Genomic DNA, 20,520 nt, shown 5'->3' on the forward strand with positions numbered 1-20,520 from the left:
CATGGAGGAAGTTATCAAATCTAAGAAATCTACTTGAGCACAACCAGACAGTAACATACCTGCCATCACTGCGAGGATTACGTGACCTATTGTCTTTACCACGGTGGGCAGGATCAGACAGGCTTTCTGAGAAAAGGACTATTTTACAATTTCTAATGATTTTAACTATCCCCGAATATTGACTATAAAATAGAAACTGATCATTGGAATGGTATTTTGTGTACCATAACTTTCTCTTAAGAGTCACATACTTTTCATCAACTTTCCTTATAATGAGTATTTTCATTTGGATCTAAGAACCAACAGCGAAGAAAACTAACTTGCCCGTGATGACAGATGAGTCAAAGTCGGGAGGCAGGAACTGAACTTAGATTTCTCAATCTAGACCGCTGCTGAGAACTCTCTTGGGGGACTTTTATTTCTAAAATAACAACAAAGACTTGGGAGGGAAAGAAAATCTCCAATTGACCTCCTTTTCTAGGGCCAAAAGAGCTACAGATAAGAGCAAAAAGGAGATGATTTTAACTGTAAAGAGGGTTTCAAAAAGCAGAGGAGGCGGTAGGCAAAATGTATAGGAGGAGGGGAAAGGCACTGAGATGGATCTAAACCCCCGGAACCTGTGCGCACACCCGAGAGCCTCGAAGAACTTCGGTGCGTGGCCTTTTCCTTTAAAAGTGTGGCCTATAAGTCTGTTAACTGTGTGTATGGAAGGGGGACAGTTTGGGGGTTATTCTATTATTTTTAGGATTACAATTAAAGGGGATCCTGAACTAGTTCTTTTTAAATAATATTTTTAACTTTTACCACTTTACTTGGTTTTAGTTTACACCAAGAGTCCTTCAGAGCAAAGGGCCAGGGTCCTTTATTTGCTTTGGGGGTCCAAGAGGAGTGTATCTACAGAACTAACCAATGGTGATGCCCAGCCGGTGTGGCTCAGTGGTTGAGCGTCAACCGATGCACTGAGAGGCTGCCAGTTCGATTCCCAGCCAGGGCACATGTCTGGGTTTCCAGCTTAATCCCTGGTGGGGGCTGTGCAGAGGCAGTCCACTGATATTCCTCTCATCTATGTTTCTATTTCTCCCTCTCCCTTCCTCTCTCTCTAAAAATCAATAAAAACATATATATTTTTTAAAAACAATGGCTGATGTTTCCTCCCCACTCCCCTGCCTCTGCCAGTTACTTTCCTTCGACCATCCCATCAATGAGCACTTTTCAGCTTTCACCGCTGGAACCTTGAGGTGACAGTAATGGCAGCTAGTGTCACCTGGGTTCCAACATATTTAGAATTTTAGTCTTCATTTGTTGTTTTCTTTTATATTACCACAAACCTATCAGCTATGAGAGATGTTTACAGCCTCAACTGTTCTGGAAAAAGAACATCAAGTGACCTGAACTCTAGGAAACACATTCACAAGGCAGCAGGCTCAGTAACAAGGACATTTCCTGTAAGCTCTATTTAACAAAAACTTTTGACTAAGCAGAAGTGCCATCCCGACTCCCAGCTTGACTTCTGAACAGAGGGCAATAAGCTGTTGAGAAATAAACTGATGCTGCAGATTCTTAAAAGCAAAACAAAAAACCTGAGCATGATGAAAAAGCAACCCACAAAATCACCGTTTTCTAGGGCTTACTAAGTGTGGGCCCTGGACCAGCACATCTGCGATGCCTGGAAACTTGCTGGAAATGTGGAATTGCAGGTCGTACCCCGGATCACTGACCATGCGCTGCACTTTGACATGCTCCCCCCTGGGAGACTCAAATGCGCACTGAAATTTGAGAAGCTCAAATCTGGGCACTGCCTACTTCCTCCAGCATGTCTAAAACTGGCTTCAGAATAATTATTTGGAGGGAATATAATGTTTCTAAATAAAAATAAACCTTAAGGCTTTAAATAAAGACTCTTAATGAAATTGAAAACAAAATGGCACTTGGAAAAATTACATGAAATGCACCAGTCAAAGCATTCTAGTTGATCGAAGCCCAGCTGCAAAGGTAATGCTTGAATGATGCTTGTAATCAATACTGATGCCTTCCATTCACATGGCACTTTATATTGGAAAACTCAATTCTTTTCTTGGATCTTTGAAGAACCTTCCAAGGCAGAAGCCCAAGACAACATGTGCGTTATGTGTAATTCTACTTTAGAACTTAAGATTATGATGCGACACCAGTGAATAACCACTTTTAACTGAAAAGAAGTGTTGCTGTTCTCTGCCATGAACATTTATTACGTACTCAGTTCTTTATCGTATTACAAGATGCTTACCGAGTAAACGACCTATCTCCATTACAAAAATGGGGAGGGGCTGGAAATTTCAAGTCCCACAATGATAAGGGAGGTTACTGGAAGGAAGAAATCCAATGTCCCAGGTGAGAGCACCTACTAAAGAATACTCTAGAGTACTGGCCAGGTGGCTCCACTGCTTGGAGCCTCACCTAATACAACAAAAGGCCAGGGGCTCAATTCCCGGTCAGGACACATATCTAGGTTGTGGGTTCAATACCTGATCAGGATGCGTATGGGAGGCAACCAATTGATGTTTCTCTCTTGCATCTATGTTTCTCTCCCTTTCTCTCTCTCTCCCCCTACTCCTCTCTCTCTAGAATCAATGAAAAGCATATTCTCAATTGAGGATTAAAAAAACAAACATACCGGATGTTCCATGAGATTGAATCCAAACTACTGCTTACAGAACCAAGTAAAAGTGGACAAACACACTCACTGACTACAAAACATCTTAGCCCCATGCTCAACCTTCTACAAAACATCTTAGCCCCATGCTCAACCTTCTTCTGAAACTTGAAAATAATTCCTCAAACAAAAAAATGAATACAAAAGTATAGTTTAATCTATTGTTGCCATAACTACATTAAGCCACCATGTCACCACTGATTAAATTCTACCATATTAAAAGAAATTACCTCTAATAGAGTAGTGAATCTAAAGAAATTCACAATTTTTAGTAATTATGGACAGATCTGTTGTTCTGTGGTTTATACCTGGGGAAAAAGCACTCCTAACACTGCTTTCCTGTATACAGGCCAGTTGGTTAGGACAGAGATAGAACTAAATAAAGGGCAGCCTGGAGCTTCTCAGGCAACACCCCTTGGTTTAAAATAACTTAGTAATCATTTCCAAGTGCAGCTATGGAGAAAATGTACAGGACAAATGCTGACGAAGGGCCTCATATATACACTGAACATCAACCCCGCAAAGGAGGCCAGACTCACGTGAGGGGAACAGTGTTCCGTTTGGATTGTCTTCTGCTTTTCAGGGCCCGGAGTCTATCACCTTGCGTCACTCTGCTGATTTCGTCGTCATCGCTGTACTGTACAAGCAAAAACACACTGAGCCAATGACTGAAGCTGTGTCACCCATGCAATAAAGCAGAGCAGCTTTATCCACAGAACACACAAGAATACATATACTTTTGGCTGAACTCTAAAATATGTTGCTGCTTTCGAAATAAAGCTACAGGTCACATTTCAAGACAACCAAACATTAACTTCCACAGACACAGAAGCCAATAGCACTCTTGCTATAAAACACTGACGGTGAAGAGGCATAATGGGTTTTCAATATTGAAAACATTATTTTTTAAATTTCACCCTCTACTTACCACTACTTAATACAGTACAACTACTACTAAACTCTTGGTTCTCTAAAGTTCTCCATTTGAGAGCAGCTGGTGCCCTAAGTCAGCTGTCACGAAATGGGAAAAGGTGTCGGGAAGGGGGGTGTCACCAGGTCCATCTAAAGAGCTTACTTCACATGCCTCTGCCACTAGTGCCTAGTGAGTGAGAAAGGCCGTCAGTGTACTGGACACATAAACTTGTTCTAACTATTTTGAGTAAAAAGCTCCCAGAAAAGGCTCTAAGTATAAAAAATGTGACAATAATCCCTCAAAATGTACTTTATTACTTTTATCTTCAGTTTCCTCCGTGCCCTAAAAGGTTCTCAGCAGCATTTAAAGCAGTAACAACAGGGTGACCGGGATGGTTCGATTACCAGTTCAGGTTCTTGCTTGTCTTGATTCTCGACTCCATGGATTGAAATGTCATCCACAGCCAAGAGGAGTTTTGAGACAGCTGCTTTGTGTTTTCCATTCTCCTGAGCTCTTAACTTTTGACGGAAATAGTCTCCTTCCAACCAGAGGCTTGACTCCTTCCTGTTAGAGCATTTAAATAACGTCAAAATCACCTTTGGAGAAAGATACAAGCAACTTTCTCCTACTAGGCTATCTGGCGTTACTGGAGACTAAGTCTACTTCCAATCATTTTCCAGACCCACGCGTTCCCCGAGGAATTACCAAAGCTCTCTATCTACTTACATCACCAAAAACTGTTGCTGAGGCCCAATCACCGAGCCAGGTCTGCAGATTCTGATCCAGGCAATGGCCTCGGCCGCTGTCATCCTGTAATGCTTCATGATGTAGCAGGCTATCAGAGTACCCGTTCGTCCAAGGCCAGCTAGGAAAAGAAACCAACCAATCAGACCTGGTCTCATGCACTCCAGAATTCTGTTGGCAGGGAGAATTTTTTCAAAAGGCCTGCCACGATTCTGCTTCCCTTAAGAGTGGTTCTCAAGTGTGGATGCATACTGTGATCACACGGAGGTTTACAAAAGAGACTCACCTCTAGATGCCGACTTAGTTGGCATGCGATGCAGCCTGGGCAGAGATTTCTAAAGTCCCCCAGATGGTTCTACTCATAGCCGGGAAAGGAAATAACTTTCTAAGTGATGATTCTCAGTAAGTGCAGTGTCCCTACCCTGGGTTTTCTGTTAATGGTAAAATCACGTTCCCAAAAACACAGGCTTAAACCTTCCCCTCAGTGAACAGTTTTTCTACTCTTATACTCATTTTCACATGGATTTGTAAAAAACCTATTCCAGCTGTCCTCCTTTACTCTCACCCAAACTACCATTACCTCCTGTGATGGTAATTGTAGGTATCAACCTGACAGGTGTATTTGGGTGAGAATAGTGGACTTTCGAGTAGGTGGATTACCCTCCATGTGGGTGGTCCTCAATCAATCAGTTGAAGGTGTGAACAGAATGGAGACTGGGCTCCTCAGGATAGAAGGGGTTCTCCAGCAGACTGCATGCACCACTGGCTCTCCTGGGTCTCTAGCCTGCCAGCCCACACTGCAGCTCCTGTACTTGCCAGCCTTCCTCTGTGTCTGAGACCAGTTCCCTTATCATTTTCTCTGGAAAACCCTCACTAATAGAGATTTTGGTACCGTGACTGTAACAACACGTAAAAATGCAGCAGTCGCTTTGGAATGGAATTATAAAGGCTGCAAGAGTTTTAAGGCTCATGAAAGAAAACGACCTGGACTGCCTGAGGGAACTGTCAGCAGGAATATGGACGTTAGCACTGCTTCCAGAGCAGGCGCAGATGGCAATGAAGAACATGTTGTTGGAAACTAGAAGGCAATCCTTGTTAGAAAGTGGCAAAAAAAATCTGTCCACTAGACTTTTTTATGGTATACATAAAAGATCAAGTTTACGGTACAAAACTGGCAAGTTGATGAGTTGAGGGCGCATAAATATCGAATGAAATGACTTGATGTTTGCGATTCCATTGCTTCGAGCTATCAGCAGTTCCTGGACCAGACGGTCCTCAGTTTAAAAACACGAGTTGACAAAAAAACTATTCATTTCTGAAGATTCTTTTAAATTTTGAAAATGAAAACTGTATGTTAATAAACATGCTTTTATAACCATTCCAAGTGTCTCTACATTTTGGGGGGACACCCTATATAACAACCTACTGCTCTCTGGCCTCCAGGGTTTCTGATGAGAAATCTACTGACAATCTTACTGGGGTCCCCTGAATGGATAAGTTCATTCTCTCTTACTGCTTCCAAGATTCTCTTTGTCCCTGACTTTAGATTGATTGATTATAATGCATCTGGGTGTGGGTCTGAGAGTTTATCCTGCTCGGAGTTCATTGAGTTTCTTTGATGTTTACATTCACGTCTTTCCTCAAATTTGGGAAGCCTTCAGCAATTATTTCTTCAAATAATCTCTCGCCGCTGTCTCTCACTCTGCCCTTTGGGACTCGCACAATCCAGAGACTGGTCCACTTTATGATATCCCAGAGGTCCCTCTTCATTTTTCAATCTTTCTTCTTCAGATTTGATCATTTCAGCTGTCCTACTGTCCAGTTTGCTGATTCTGTCTCCTGCCTGCTTCTGTCTGGAATCTCACCAGTGAATTTTTCCTTTCAGTTACTGTACATTTCAGCTTTAGAACATTTTGTTTCCTATCCCTTTGTTGATATTTTCATTTGTTCACTCATTGTTTTCTTGACTTTGTTCACATTTTCTTTTGGTTCTCTGAGCACCTTTAAGACAGCTGTTTTAGCGTTTTTGTCTAGTAAATCCACCATTTGGTCTTTCTCAGGGACAGTTTCTGTTGATTCATTTTACTTTCCTTTAAATGAGTTATATTTTCCTGTTTCTTTGTATATCTTGTGACTTTTTTGGTGAAAGCTGGACATTTAAAACTTATAATGTGGCAATTCTGAAGATTAGATTTTGGCTATTCCCCAGATTTGCTGGTTTTTATTGCTGTTTTTTTCGATATTAGATTTTTCTTAACAAAAATATATTCCTTGTCTTCAGAATCAGCTATCCAACGAGGAGAAAAGTTCAATAAATCCTAGTACATTCATATAATGTATTATTACAGTCATTCAATAAATATTTATTAAGTGCCAGGCACTGTTCTAGCAGCTAAAAACATAACAATTTGTTCAAATATAAACTCCACAAAGACAAGCTCTTAAAGTACACTCTGCTCATTGACATATCCTAGAACCTACCAAACAGTAGGCACCGAATAGATGTTTGATGGATAAATGAATACATTTCAGTGATAAGCCTTTGTAGGTTTACCTATGAACACAATTAAATTTACGATACTTTTCATATGAAATTAGGGTTTTAAAAGTATTCTTTATATGGAGAGCCTTTGTTATGTCAATCACACCACAATAAAGTGGTTTTAAGAAAAAAGCAACTTATGCCTGGCTGGTGTGGCTCAGTTGGTTGGGCATCCTCCCGGGCACCAAAAGGTTGAAGGTTCAATTCTTGGTCAGGTGCGGGCTTAATCCCTAGTAGGGTGTGTGCAGGAGGCGGCTGGCTGATGTTTCTCTATCATCAAAGTTTCTCTCTCTCTCCCCCTCTCCCTTCCTCTCTGTGAAATCAATTAAAAAACATATTTAAAAAAGAGCAACTTATAATACATTAAAAAAAATGCCTTCTGTAATACCAAATGCAGCTTCACATGTCCTGGCATATCATCTAAATGACCTGGTATATACACATACAAGCCCACCATTCTTTAACCAACCCTAGAAACATACCTTTACAATGTACTGCAATGGCACCCTCGGCACTTTCACAAATATCCAGAAATTCTTTGACGATTGCGTCAGTAGGGGTACTGCCATCCGCAAAGAAAAGGTCATAGTGGTCGAAACCAGCATTTGTAAATTGTTTGGCATTATACATCCTTTTATTCAGGCGGATTATAGTAGTAATGTTGTGATTCTTAAAATAGGGAATGTAAGCCTCAGGAGAATGTTGGTAGTAACCTACATAAAGAAATTACCAAACATTGTAAAACGCAGAAAGAAATCAATGGATAACAATTTCACCTGTAATTGTGTGGAAACAGTGTCTAGACTAGGATTGAATACCAATTTGATTATAACTGTAAAAAAAAAAAAATTCAAAAAAGTTAAAATTCAGACAGAATAATGTACTGAAATGATGAAATATACTTAAATAATTAAGACCATCAAACTTAGTTGAACTCTTAAGCCTCTTAAAAAAACAACAATAATAATACAAGATGGATACTTTTAATAACAAAACTACATTGTTCCTATATTTTTGCATACCACTTTCAAGTCTGGTTCTTGAATGAGGTCCACAGAAGGCAACAAACTGGTTTGGTATTATCCAATTTAAATCTCCGTTTTCTGCTTTCTGCAAAGGAAAGACCAGCACAATTCATTATTATACTTAATCTTCTTCCCACACCCCTTCTCAATACTGAGTGTCTGCTGAACTTTAAATCCACTTGCTTTAGCACAAAAGCTGTTTAGAAATGTCCATGAGGCAGGAAACTAAAATCAAGCTTGCTCTGAATATTCCCAGGAAGCCGGCTGACTTCTTCTGGTCCTAATCACTTTGCTTAGGTCGTCAGCCTTTGGAAAACAGAGCTGACTGCCGCTATCCAAAATATGCCTAAGTACTTTGGTTATTTTATATAAGTAAATTCTCACAGAGCCACTGCTAATTAATATAAAAGTAAACTTTTCCATTATGAGGAAACTTTTCATTATCTGAAAACTTCAGTTTTCCTGAATGACTGACTTCCAATATGAGCAGTTTGGACTCACTGAACAAAGGAGGGAAAACTATCTATTTAGGCTTGTGGCCTCTCAATATTTACTTTTGTTTGTAGAAAGATATCTTTCCATCATTTCATAAGAAAGTCACTGAAAATTTTTCACTAAACCACCAAGAAATTTGAAATTGTAAGTATACTAAGATCACAGTAGGTCTCTAGAAAAAAAACTGAAATTTAAAACACTTTACCTCCTGTTACTGAGTCTTTGCCATAACAATTCTTATAAGTAGAGTTCAAATTTAACAACAGCAGAAATGGTTACATAAAGACTTAAGCAGGGAGTAGGAGAAACTGACAGTGAAAAAGAGAACTGATGATAAAAATAAGAACAATTAGCTTTGCAAGCGGGGTGTGTACATGTGACAGGGAAGAAATAAACCAAGATTGCTTGAACATCTACACGCCAGGCAGGTAGCCCCAAACCAACTTATTTAATTGTGGAGAAGAGTCGGCAAGCATGTGTTCCACACTAAAAGCTCTAAATCGGAATGAGGACGAGTGTTTCCGGGTGTTCTGATTTTCAAGTGAAACCAGAAACCTGAAGTTTTTAACGAGAAACCTGCAGTTAGATTTCATTGAACTGCAGGTGATTATAAGATGCATCCTGAATTCAGAGAAGTTAAAACAGGGGGTAGGGGGGAATGGGCATCATGGAATCAATGAAACAGCAAGCCAAAATTCCTAAATACACTGTGGAGACTAAACAAAACCAGTCTGTGAGCTACCATTGTCTGTAGCTACCTGGACAGCTAGTTCCCTGTGTCTCAATGCAAGTTCACTGAAAGTAAACTATATTTGTGAGTGACCCTGCTACTCCTGCCAACACTGGAATTTCTACATTAGTGAGAGAGAAGCCAATGAGAGTCAACATTGCTCCTTAGCACAGCTGTGCCGCAAAGAAGGAACATCAGATGGTGTTTTTAGGAGTTTTGCTTACATAGGAATGAAAGTATATTTTACTTTAAATGTTTACTTTTATAAGGAGAAGCACCAAAAAACAGTGTTAATAATTAAGTTGCAGTCAATAGTGTAATACGGTAATTAAATACATATTGTACTTTAGAAATGTATTGCTATTACAGAGAAGTAAAGATAGGGTGCGACCTAATGAATCCCACATTATGCTTTTATATTATGGGCACATCTGAGTAGTGACTGATCGTTAACTATTAACCCTACTCATCAGTAAAATAGTTCAGTTATGTCTAAGAGTTTAAAACAATTAGAAATTAACTGTGAAAGAACAGTTATGTGAAGATTCAAGACATTGCTGCATAAAATGTTGTCTGCGAAATCACTCCTTTGTTAGTGACAATGTGTGTTCTAGATAACTATAGTAAGATAAAAAGACAAGATCCCACAGCATTCTTGGCTGAAAAAAACCTTTAGCGTAAGCATATTACTTATCTATTTGAAGGATGGACTAAATAGTAGAATCAAATTACTTTTCTTAAAAAAAAATACACTGCATTAAAAAGAGTCAAGGATATCTGTGGTTTTGCCTGCCTGCACTCTCTTTTTTTGGTCTGTGTGGCTTGATAGGGCTGACCCCAGCCAGCACTCTAGCTCCTGGGATGATCCGGGTATTTTACACCCGCCTACCTCCATCCTTGCTAGGAATATGCCTGGTTGAGGGCTAGGGATATGATCTAAGCCAGGACAACGAGAGGACTTCGTGGGTCTTCTGCTGCAGCCATGGATGCTCTTTTCTGGTGAATTTGCGAAATGGGTGGATCAGAGCTGCTGGTGGCTATCTTCATCACTACTGAGGGCCACTGGCCTGTGGACACAGCGAGCTTCTCTCAGCTCAGTTTCTGGTAAGTGTCTGAACACCTGAATCTGGTCATGCATGATAATACACTTGCTCCTGGCATTTTTACTTATGAAAATCAATAAACCTTCCCTTTTTTACTTAAGCCATATGTGTTTACTTTCTGTAATTTGCAACTAGAAGTGTCCTGACTTAATACAAACAGTTCTGATACAAACATATTTTCCAGGCTAATTAGATGTATCATGACTTTTTATCCATCTCATCAGATTCTCTGCTAAGGGCTTCACAAACATCATCTCATCTAGGCACTCCAGGAAAGTTGTCAATACTGAAAGACTTTTTTAAACTAAACACTGAAGAGAAATGCCCAGGAGCACGCTCATTCACTCCGGAAGGAGCAGCGAGTGCAGAAAGCCCCACCAGGAACCGGGACTGCAGTAAGAGGCTCAACACCAGACTGTTTTATACTCTATACACATCTAAACTGTTCAATATTTTTAAAACCAATAATACTTCTGTAAGCAAAACTTGAATAAAAGAATTAAAATCAGTACCCTTGAAAACTTACTTCGTAGTGCTCGTACTCCTCAAGGCTGAATGAGTTGAAGTTAAAGAAGCCATACTGCATCGCCTAAAATCCAAAGGAGAGCTTTCAAGACCAAAGATGCAAGTAAGGAAACAACCTTCAATCCAATTGCCTAACCTCAGGAGGCACCCCCAAAAACGCACTGTTGTATTTAGATTATGTTCCACTGAATAGTTTTCAAAATATGTCTTTCAAAGGCTTCCGCTATCTGGAAGACTAGTTGTAACAGTATTTATTTTAATGAGATTGGATGTTTTATCTTCCTTCACAGTCATCCTGTCCGTGAAGAGCTAAATAATCGAGCCTTCAAAGCAACCCCACTCATTAGATCAACCCCACTCGGGCTTCAAATATAACGCACAAACTCAATGGCCCCTAAATAAATAATAGAGGAAAGGTTAGTTTATCCCCAACAAACCCCATACACTTCATAAATGTTTTCACTGTCAAATTCTTCTTGGATTAAGAGGTTAATATTCCCTCTACTAAAGACAGCCTGGAGATCAACACTAAAATTCAAATTTTTGAGGGGAAAAGTTTCTTCTTTCAGTAAGAAAAAAATACTTAAGTTTTCTGTCCTGTGTTGTGGTGGGCAGAGCAGCTAAATGAAATAAGCAGAGGATGTACTTTCTGAGACAAGGACGAGCTGGCGGCCTCTGAGAAGTATTCTCTGAGCCAGAAAGTACATGAGTTAGAATTCATGATCCACAAGGTAATCTTATTAACTAATGTCACCCCAGTAAGTAGAATTTTTTAAAATGGAAAACAACAGAAAAAACAAGATAATCTTGGTTGAAAAGGGGTGACTTTATAAACTGAGTTTTCAAAATTTAAAGAATTGAAATATAAATGAAAAATATGAAGGCTGCAATACCAAGCAAAAAGTACTCATTTTATGAAATGTAGTTCTTTATATTCCAACTCCAAGACCAAATCCATGATGAATTTTATTTCCTTGAATTCACAGTACTCAATACATGTCATGATATTTGGACTAGAGATGTTCCTAACAGAATGATACAGTAAAAGGCAATTTATAGGAAATTTCTATTCTCCTTTGAATTTCATAAGGTGATCCTATTAGAAGTAGCACTAAAATGAAGACATAATTACATTTATAAATGTTTCAGGTATGCAATATTTGAAATCAGTCACAAACAAATGTTTAAGTTGAAAATCAGAAGCTGCTGACTCTTCAGTAAAATTAAACGTACTGTGAAAAGAGTAATCTTTGACCTAGAGTTCTTAATTAGGTCTGGTTAAAAAAACTAAGCCAAGAATTAACAACATAAACAGCTATACACTGTCACAAGGGTGCATTTCCCAGGCCCTCAAAGTTTTTGTGCTCTTTTTTGAAAGGTGGTGGGAGTTGAGAGAAGGGAGCCCTAGGGTTAGGACAGTATGCCTGCCAACATTAGCAGCTTCCTGAGCCCCGTCTGACAGCGACTGGAACTGCAGTCAGAAGGGCTCATTCTAATTTGAGTGGGAAACGGGCCCCTCCGACATCCTGCATGCACGGGGGACCTTTGGGGAAGACCCTGCCTTCCCTGGGCTGCATGTACTTGTTCCCTGGCGACAGTGGGGACTCCCTTAGTCACTCACCTTCTTCACCGCATGAAAACAGTCCAGAAGGGTGATGAAGAAACTGCAGCTCCCTAAGGCAGCATCTCTGAAAGCCCAAAAGTATTGAAATACACAGCTCAGTTAATTTTCTGCAGTGCACTTACTCAAAACAAAGCTGACTAGAATTTAAAATCAAACACATACTCAGAGCAAGTCTCAAGGAAAAAAAAAAAAGAATTCTTGCTGTTTGGTTTTTAAATAAAAGATAAGCCTTTATACATTTTCCTGCTGTTGCTACCTACTCCAGTAGATAATGTTTCATAGACGGGTGCCAATAATCCACTTCCTAAATTGTAAATGATTTCTCTGGATCATTTTTGGCTTTGACAGCTGAGCTTTAAGAGTTACCAATCAATAACATGGACCCCTGCCCCAAAAGAGCAAGGTACTGAATTTTCTCTTCATACTGGAAAATACCATATCAAACCATTACCAAGAAAGATTGCCTTTTTTAAAAAAAAATATGTCTTTATTGATTTCAGAGAGAGGAAGGGAGAGGGAGAGAGAAACATCAATGATGAGAGTCATTGATCAGCTGCCTCCTGCATGGCCCTGACTGGGGATCGAGCTGAGCCCGCAACCCGGGCATGTGCCCTGACCGGGAATCGAACCTCGATCTCCTGGGTCCAAGGTCAATGCTCAGCTGCCGAGCCACGCCCGGCTGGGCCAGACTGCTTTTGGATTCTCTATATACATGTACCTGTGTGTGTGTGTGTAGGCACGCATGTGCTTGGGTACCATCTCCACCCAAAAAGGAAAAAGAGTCCTACCTGAAACACTAGGTGCAAGCTAAAAGCATTTTCTTTCCTCATTATGCTTTTACAGTTTTTAACAACTTAACTGGATTGACTTCTTTCTGATTCTTAAAGGACAACGGCACCAATAAAACCACAAGAACTAAGGCATCGACTGCCCTTGGTAGAATCGCTCTGCCCTCGGGAAGTGCTCAGGTTAGCTTGCAGGCAACTCTGCCCAGCGCTGCGCCAACACTCAGCAATCCTTACTTCACAGGTCTTAACACCAGTGAGGGCTCCGTCCAGAAAATGAGGTGCTTCTACACTGCCACCTGCGTCTCCTTTTTCACTGCCTTCAGCCATTACAGAGTGAACATTCTGAGAACTAAGTAAGATAAAATTAATTTAATCATGCTCATTCTAGACATGCCAAACAACTGTGCCTCTCTAAATGGTAACATTTAATCCTTATGTGGAAGGATAACATTTGACTGGAGCTGTCAATTGCCTGCCTCGGTTGGCTTTTCACATTGTAATATTACTAACCTGAAAAATTAAACTGCACATTTAAAATTTCTAATTCTTGCACAAACCTTAAGAATGTAGGTGATTATAGCAACATTAAACTCACAATGAGGAAAAGTAAGGGCATCCATCTCAGCTCACAGTTTCACATGTTACTGCTTGAACTGGTTAGGGCTACCGAGTATGTTGCATGCTGGCCTTCAGGTCTTAGAGCTTGCCATTTTTGTTCTGTAAGCGTCTGAATTTAAAAGCTGCTCTTCTAAAGCTTTGTATTTTACCAATAGCTCATTAACAACAGTGGGGAAGGAGAAACACAAAATGACCTGCAGCAGCGATTCTCAGAGTGGGGTCCCTGACCAGCAGCGTCAGAATCACCCGACCTGTTAGAAACACCAATTCCCAGGCTCTGCCTCAGATCTGCTGGGTCAGAAGTTCTAGGGGTGGGGCCAGGCAATTTTTGTTCAAGCGGGTGATTATGATGTATGTTCAGTTTAAGAGCCACTGAAGTAGATAATCAACACAAATACTTGTTTCATAAAAATGTTTTATGAAATAGGAACGTTTTTAGGAAGAGACGCTAAGTTAAAAATGAAGTAGTTTACTCTCAATCAAAATCAAAAGTATCAGTGAAAATAGGATGAACTCTCAAGTTACATCCCCAAGTTTTTAGCCATGTCTAGGATTGTTATCTTCTTAACATACTGATAATTCTTTTCCAATCCAGTTAAAGGCATGTTGGGTCAATCTGTGCGACAATCTGAAACATGCATTCGATGTATATTTTTGGAGAACCTACTGTGGGCTAAACCTTGCTCTAGTCAATGATGATCCAACAAGCTTTAACCTGGGCTCAGCTACAGTTCTGCCTCATACATCACACTACCTGAATAGACAATAAGAACCTTTCTTTATTCACTAATGATTATTTCATTACCATCTCCTTCCTCCCACCCAAGCAATCAGGCTTCTTTAAAACAGCAGAATAGCAGCTATGAACCTGGATGTAAGCCTTGGCAGGAAGAGGGGGCTTGGCACTATGATCATTTAACAAACTTAGAAAATCAGATGCAAATCAATGAAGGCGTATTGCATAGAAACTGCAAAGCAATGTCAAAGTTTTTAAGAATAACAGCTTTCAAAGGGGATTGTATTCATTCTAGGCCAACACCACAAAAACCTAAGTACTCATCAAAAGGACAATGTGGGTAAATAAATTGTGACATGCTCATAGTGCTATGAAAGCAATAAAAAGAAAATGAACTACTGATATCTGCTGCAACATGGATAAACGTCATACATAGTGTTTAAAAAGCTAGATCCCAGCTCTCCAAAATGTACACTGTATGATTCCTTTATATAACATTCAAAGGCAAGGACACTAGCTGGCGGTGGTAGAAGCCATAGCTTGGAGGGGTGGGTACTGCTGACTGGAAAGTGGGTGCAGGGAATCTTCAGGGTGCTGGCAATGTTCTGTACCTTGAACTAGGTGGTAGGTATATGCACAAGTAAAAGTTTATGTATGTGTTATATAAAAGTTTTATATGTGTTATATAATACATAAGATTAGTGATTTTTAAAAGTTGTACGTAAGTTATACATCTAAAACAATGTATGAATGTTCAACAAATGTCAGCTGAGGACCAAGCACTATACCAAGTGTTTTATATGCAGGAATTTGCCTGATCCTCACAACCCCATTAGGGAGATACAGCTCTCATTCCCACTCACAGGGACCAAGCTCACATTTGTAAAGGACCATGGGCGTATTAATGGCACAGCTGAGTGTCACAATTCCATCTGTCTAATGTCAAAACAGCCAAGCTATTAGCAACTATGCAATATCACCTCTAAAAAACAGAAAGCAGAGACCCCCATGCCCCACAAAATCAACTAAGAAGCAGAGGAATATTCTAGGTAATGTCAAAGAATAGAGATAGATGCACTTCATAACAATAATCCTAAGGTATCAAAAGAAAATGTGGAACTATATTTTATACTATTTTTTCACTTAGGCAGAGAAATAGTTAATAATTCATTAAGAAATCATATATTGTATACTCAGTAATAGTGTAATAACTATGTATGGTGCCAGGTGGGTACTTATAATAGAGCAACCACTTTGCAAAGTATATGATTATCTAACCACTCTGCTGTGCCCCTGAAACTAATACAAAATGATACTGAAAATAAACTGTAATTGAAAATAATAATAATTTTTTATAAAAAGAAATCAGCCTAGCCGGTATGGCTCAGGGGTTGAGCATCGACCTAGGATCCAGGAGATTGAGGTTTGATTCCCAGTCAGGGCACATGCCCAGGTTGCAGGCTCGATCCCCAGTGGGGGGCGTGCAGGAGGCAGCCAGTCAATGACTCTCTCATCACTGATGTTTCTACATCTCTCTCCCTCTCCCTTCCTCTCTCTGAAATCAATAAAGGCATAAAAATAAATAAATAAAAATAAAGTATTAGTAATTTTTAAAAAAGAAAGAAATCATACATTGATGCATATACATATGTAAACTCAGCGGCTGAAGTATGTCTAAGTTGAATTAAATATTGCTAAGGAGTATAAAAGTTACTGACTGTAAACAAATGCTTTTCTTTACAATCCCTTGTTAACAATACTTTGTTAGCAGTTATATTCTATGAACCTGAAGTGGGAAAGGTAAGAGGCTATTACAATGTGATTTCTTTCAAACCCTTATCTAGCTTTAGCTAATCAGTAAGTTCTACAGACCAGTAAAACATGGTGAAGCACCAGATACTTACATCTGTCACAGGCTGATACTTTTTTGTAAAATACATTTAAAATACAATAATATTGTACTATTACATACACAAAATAATGCAATAACCTTTAAATAAAATATTTAAAGGTTATTGTAAATAACCTTTAAATAAAAATGAATTACTAGAAAAGTGGAAGGAAAAAACATAAAATACTAGACCAAATTCTTCTATTATTTGATTCCACAGACATACACATACTCTATTAAATTACTATAAAAGTCTCTGAACTCTTAACTCTCAATTCCTGTATTTATGTCATCATAGGCTGGCAACAAAAATTTCACAACCCAGCCCTATTTCACAGGCTCCTCTTTGAGAAACAATGCTTTAGATAAATCAAATATCTGGCCCAGGTGACTGAAGCGACTCAAATTTCATAAGCCTGAACTGTTTCTAGCTAAGTCCTGTTTATCAGAGAACTGCTGACTTCCGCTCCTGGGACCAGAAGTAGCCAACTTCATTTCTCAGTGCCAAACTTCAATAATTTAAACACAGGGGTAGCAGTAAGTAGCATTTATTTTATTCTGGCCCCTATATTTAAATGAACATACAACTTCTTTTACATCAACAGTGGATTAGGTGAAACACATGAGCGCATTTGTATTTCAGAAATTTGAGAATGGCACTAGTGTAAGGGACTAGCAATACAAGGAACAAGGAACAGTTACAGAGAACGAAATGATCCCTGTGTATCGATGCACCTCCACTCAGGGACCAAACGTATGAGCATTTTTTTCTGGAGGAAGCACATGGTTGCTGTTACATTTTAGGCTCAGAAGACAAATGAAGCACTTTCCAGTTTAGAAATAACATTCATCCCTCCCTACTCACAAGTAACAGAAAACTTAAGATGATCCATGCGCTAGGAAGGAAAGGTACTGGGTTCAGAGCAATGCTTCTACTTTGCTATATCACTAATATACAGTCTTGAGTAGTGCTGTCCTAACAGTCTGCAGACTGTCCTAACAAATCTATTTCATGCAGTAAGTCCATGGCTGATCCTTAAGGAGGAGCTTCTGCATAAAGTTAGGGAGACTTGTCCCAAAGCTCATCCACAGTAAAGTCAGACTTAGAACTTAACGTTTTAAAGGCAAGACCATAACTTCAAAATCAGGCATTTGAGGTATAAGCAACAATCCTAATGCTCCTAATTTGTGAGTGGAAAAATGCAATATTTGAGATTATCCATACAGCATGTGACAAGTGAAATTATTTCGCACATTTATTACACATTCAGCATCATGTCTTTGTTTAGATTATACACTCTCTCTGCTGGCTGTGACCCCAGGAAAAAAGGGTTAGTTTTTACCCCCCAAGTTAACTCCTGACTAGTGGGAAAATTTATTTCTTAATTCCTCAGGAACCAAACTCCTTGTGGTAGTTTTGAGTACCAAAAGTCAGGACTCTCATCTGATTATCCCATTAAGGGGAGTGGTTCTCAAGTAGGAGCAATCCACCAGCAGCAGCACCTCCAGGGACATCTGGCAATGACTGGAGACATTTTTAGTTCTGACAATTGTTGTGGGGATGAAGGTGTCACTGGCATCTAATGGGCAGAAGCCAGGGATGCTGCTAAACACCCTGTAATACACAGGACAGACCCTACAACAAACTACCAATGGTGTTACTGTTGAGTAATCTCAATCTGTGGTGCTATTTGCACCCACTCTAAAATGACTACTTACTAGGTTATCCTTTATCAGAAACCACAACACCAAGACATTTCTGGCAAGGACCAGATTATTCATATATTTACCATATCATTCTTATATTTACCTGAAAGGGATATAGGATGTATCTCCAAACATTAATATTCTATATGCTTCTTCTGGAGTTCTCCCCAAATAGATAATCTACATTTGAAAAGGGAAGAAAAAGGCAATTTAATTCTAAATGAAGATACAGTGCTGTCATTGTGAAGTTTTGTACGATTTCCAGGCAGTCGGCTGAGACTGGTTCTCCAGCCTTCCCAAGGATCCTGTCACCCAGTATCCTGTTGGGGAATCCCTTTTTTGTTTAAATCTGCCACCGCTGGTTTCTGTTGCTTGCAATAAGAGCCGTGACCAAGTTTTCCCTAAGAACCTTCTGTGGTAAGAAGTACAGCAATTTTAAAACTGATTTTCTAGCCATGGGCAGTATGACTCAGTTAGTTAGGCATCATCCGGTGCACTAAAGGGTTGCCAGTTTGATTCCGGGTCAGGACACATGCCTGGCTTTTTAGGGAGTGTGCAGGAGGCAGCCAGTCAATGTTCCACTCTCATATGGATGTTTCTCTCTCCCTCTCCCTTCCTCTCTAAAAATCAATAAAAAATCTTTTAAAAACAAAACAAAACCTATGCAGTGATTTAAATAAATAACAGGTTTTCTAAATCAGGGTGTTAGACTGAGCACATGCTCTTACCTCACCTCCTTCCTAAAAATCCCGAAATGACAGGAAGTGTGAGGTACACGGGGTTGGGGACGGACTGGGACAGGGATGAGGGAAGGGACACACAAGAGCAGAACAAAGACTGACGACCTCCGCCCGTTTACGTGTAACTACTCGTAATCCTGCACAGATTTCCTCCAAAAGGGCACCTGCTCCCTTTACCTTCAGAAGTACGTTTGCGTCGACTTGGACCGGCTAGAATGCTTCAAGGAGGTTCTGTAGCAGCCGAGGTCCGCAGCCGGTATTCCTCGCATTTCCCAAACTTTCTTGCCTCCTGCCCTGCCTTTCTGACCAGGTCTGCAGGTCTGTGCAGCTCCTGGTCCGCAGCCCTTCTCTCAATGGTTTAGAGATGCGGTTGCACTGTCCTCTCGTTTACTCTTGCAGAGGTACTGAGCCAGGGCCATTCTCCCCCTGCTCTGCAGACTCAGAGCTGAGCATTTCCCCGGCCTCCCTCTGAAGAAGTCACCCCGCGCCCCATTACGTTTGCCGGGGCTTCCTGACCCCCTCTATCTGAAGGCACAAGTCCTCCCCTAACTCAGAGCCTGCCTGCAGGCGGGGCGTTCTCAGTTCATGGAGGGGGGAGGAGGCTGGGGCGCCAGATTCGGCACACGTATCGCCAATATTAGATTCGATTCGAGCTTACTTTAGCCTCATATAATACACTTTAACTTCTGAGTAGTAAAGAAGTCACTGAAAAAGTTATAAAAGCTTTATCTCCACTACTTATTATACATGAGCTGTCTGCTCAAGCAAATGGTGAGCGTCTGAGGTGGGGACCCATATCTTACGTTTCGCTGTAACTCTTGGTGGGTACACTATATATGGACTCTGATTCACTGTTTAATTCACTGAACTTAAGTCAACATAAAGGAAAAATTTAAATAACTGATAAAAAACTGATATTAATATATCATTGGATTAAGAGAAGTTCTAAAAATCCGAGACTCAGCAAGGATCTTTGAAACTTAGAGAGTTCCCTGAAACAGCTGACTTACCTTCCAGAGGGCTTTTTATCAACTTTCAGTTTTAAGATTCATAAATGGGAAATTTCCCCAATGTCTAGCCTGTTTCTCAATATGATTTCATCCGATTTACACTAAAAAGAATATAAAACTATAATTAACTATACAGGATGTCTAACCTTTATTTGTCTGCAGCAGCAATATGAGCACACAGGAGGTATTACAAAGAACTCAATTCCAAGAATTGCTTTGCTATCTAGTATCAACCAATTTTCAAGTATACTATTACTGACTCATAGAAGACTATAATTTATCATGAATTAACCACAAGATCTAATCTCACTCAACATATTATACTTGTCTATACATTACTTACTCCACACTTCCATCTTTTAAGCATCAACCTATCAATTGACTTTCTACTTTATTACTATTTGGAAAAAACAGTGTAACAATTCTTTTAATAAAAAAAAAATTTTTAAACTTTTTTCATTCAGCCCCCTCCCCGATTTCCTCATTTTCTGCTAGTCTCTAACATGCTTCCTTTCTCATCTAAGGCTTCCCAGATAATGTCAGCCTTTTCTTCTTTCTATTTTGGGACTTCCTAGCAGACCCCTTCCAAATAAACCCCCCATAAGAGCAAAAACACAACAATAAAAACAAATAAGAG

At 39.8% G+C, this 20,520-nt stretch overlaps 1 protein-coding gene across 13 annotated transcripts in view; it reads right to left on the bottom strand.

The window, feature by feature from the left end:
* CDC14B (cell division cycle 14B) overlaps window positions 1–20,520 on the bottom strand; it is a 79,061-nt gene that overhangs the window by 14,552 nt on the left and 43,989 nt on the right. For all 13 annotated transcript variants that reach the window (XM_081152226.1, XM_081152222.1, XM_081152223.1 and 10 more), the window contains exons 5-12: window positions 18,237–18,313; window positions 12,391–12,457; window positions 10,771–10,833; window positions 7,914–8,001; window positions 7,374–7,604; window positions 4,332–4,470; window positions 4,010–4,169; window positions 3,232–3,329 (exon numbers count right to left, since the gene is read on the bottom strand). In XM_081152226.1, coding sequence (XP_081008352.1) covers window positions 3,232–3,329; window positions 4,010–4,169; window positions 4,332–4,470; window positions 7,374–7,604; window positions 7,914–8,001; window positions 10,771–10,833; window positions 12,391–12,457; window positions 18,237–18,313 — 923 coding nt within the window. The remainder of the gene's footprint in view (window positions 1–3,231; window positions 3,330–4,009; window positions 4,170–4,331; window positions 4,471–7,373; window positions 7,605–7,913; window positions 8,002–10,770; window positions 10,834–12,390; window positions 12,458–18,236; window positions 18,314–20,520) is intronic.

Source organism: Miniopterus schreibersii (assembly GCF_964146895.1).
Source record: "Miniopterus schreibersii genome assembly, chromosome: 11".
NCBI lineage: Eukaryota > Metazoa > Chordata > Mammalia > Chiroptera > Miniopteridae > Miniopterus > Miniopterus schreibersii.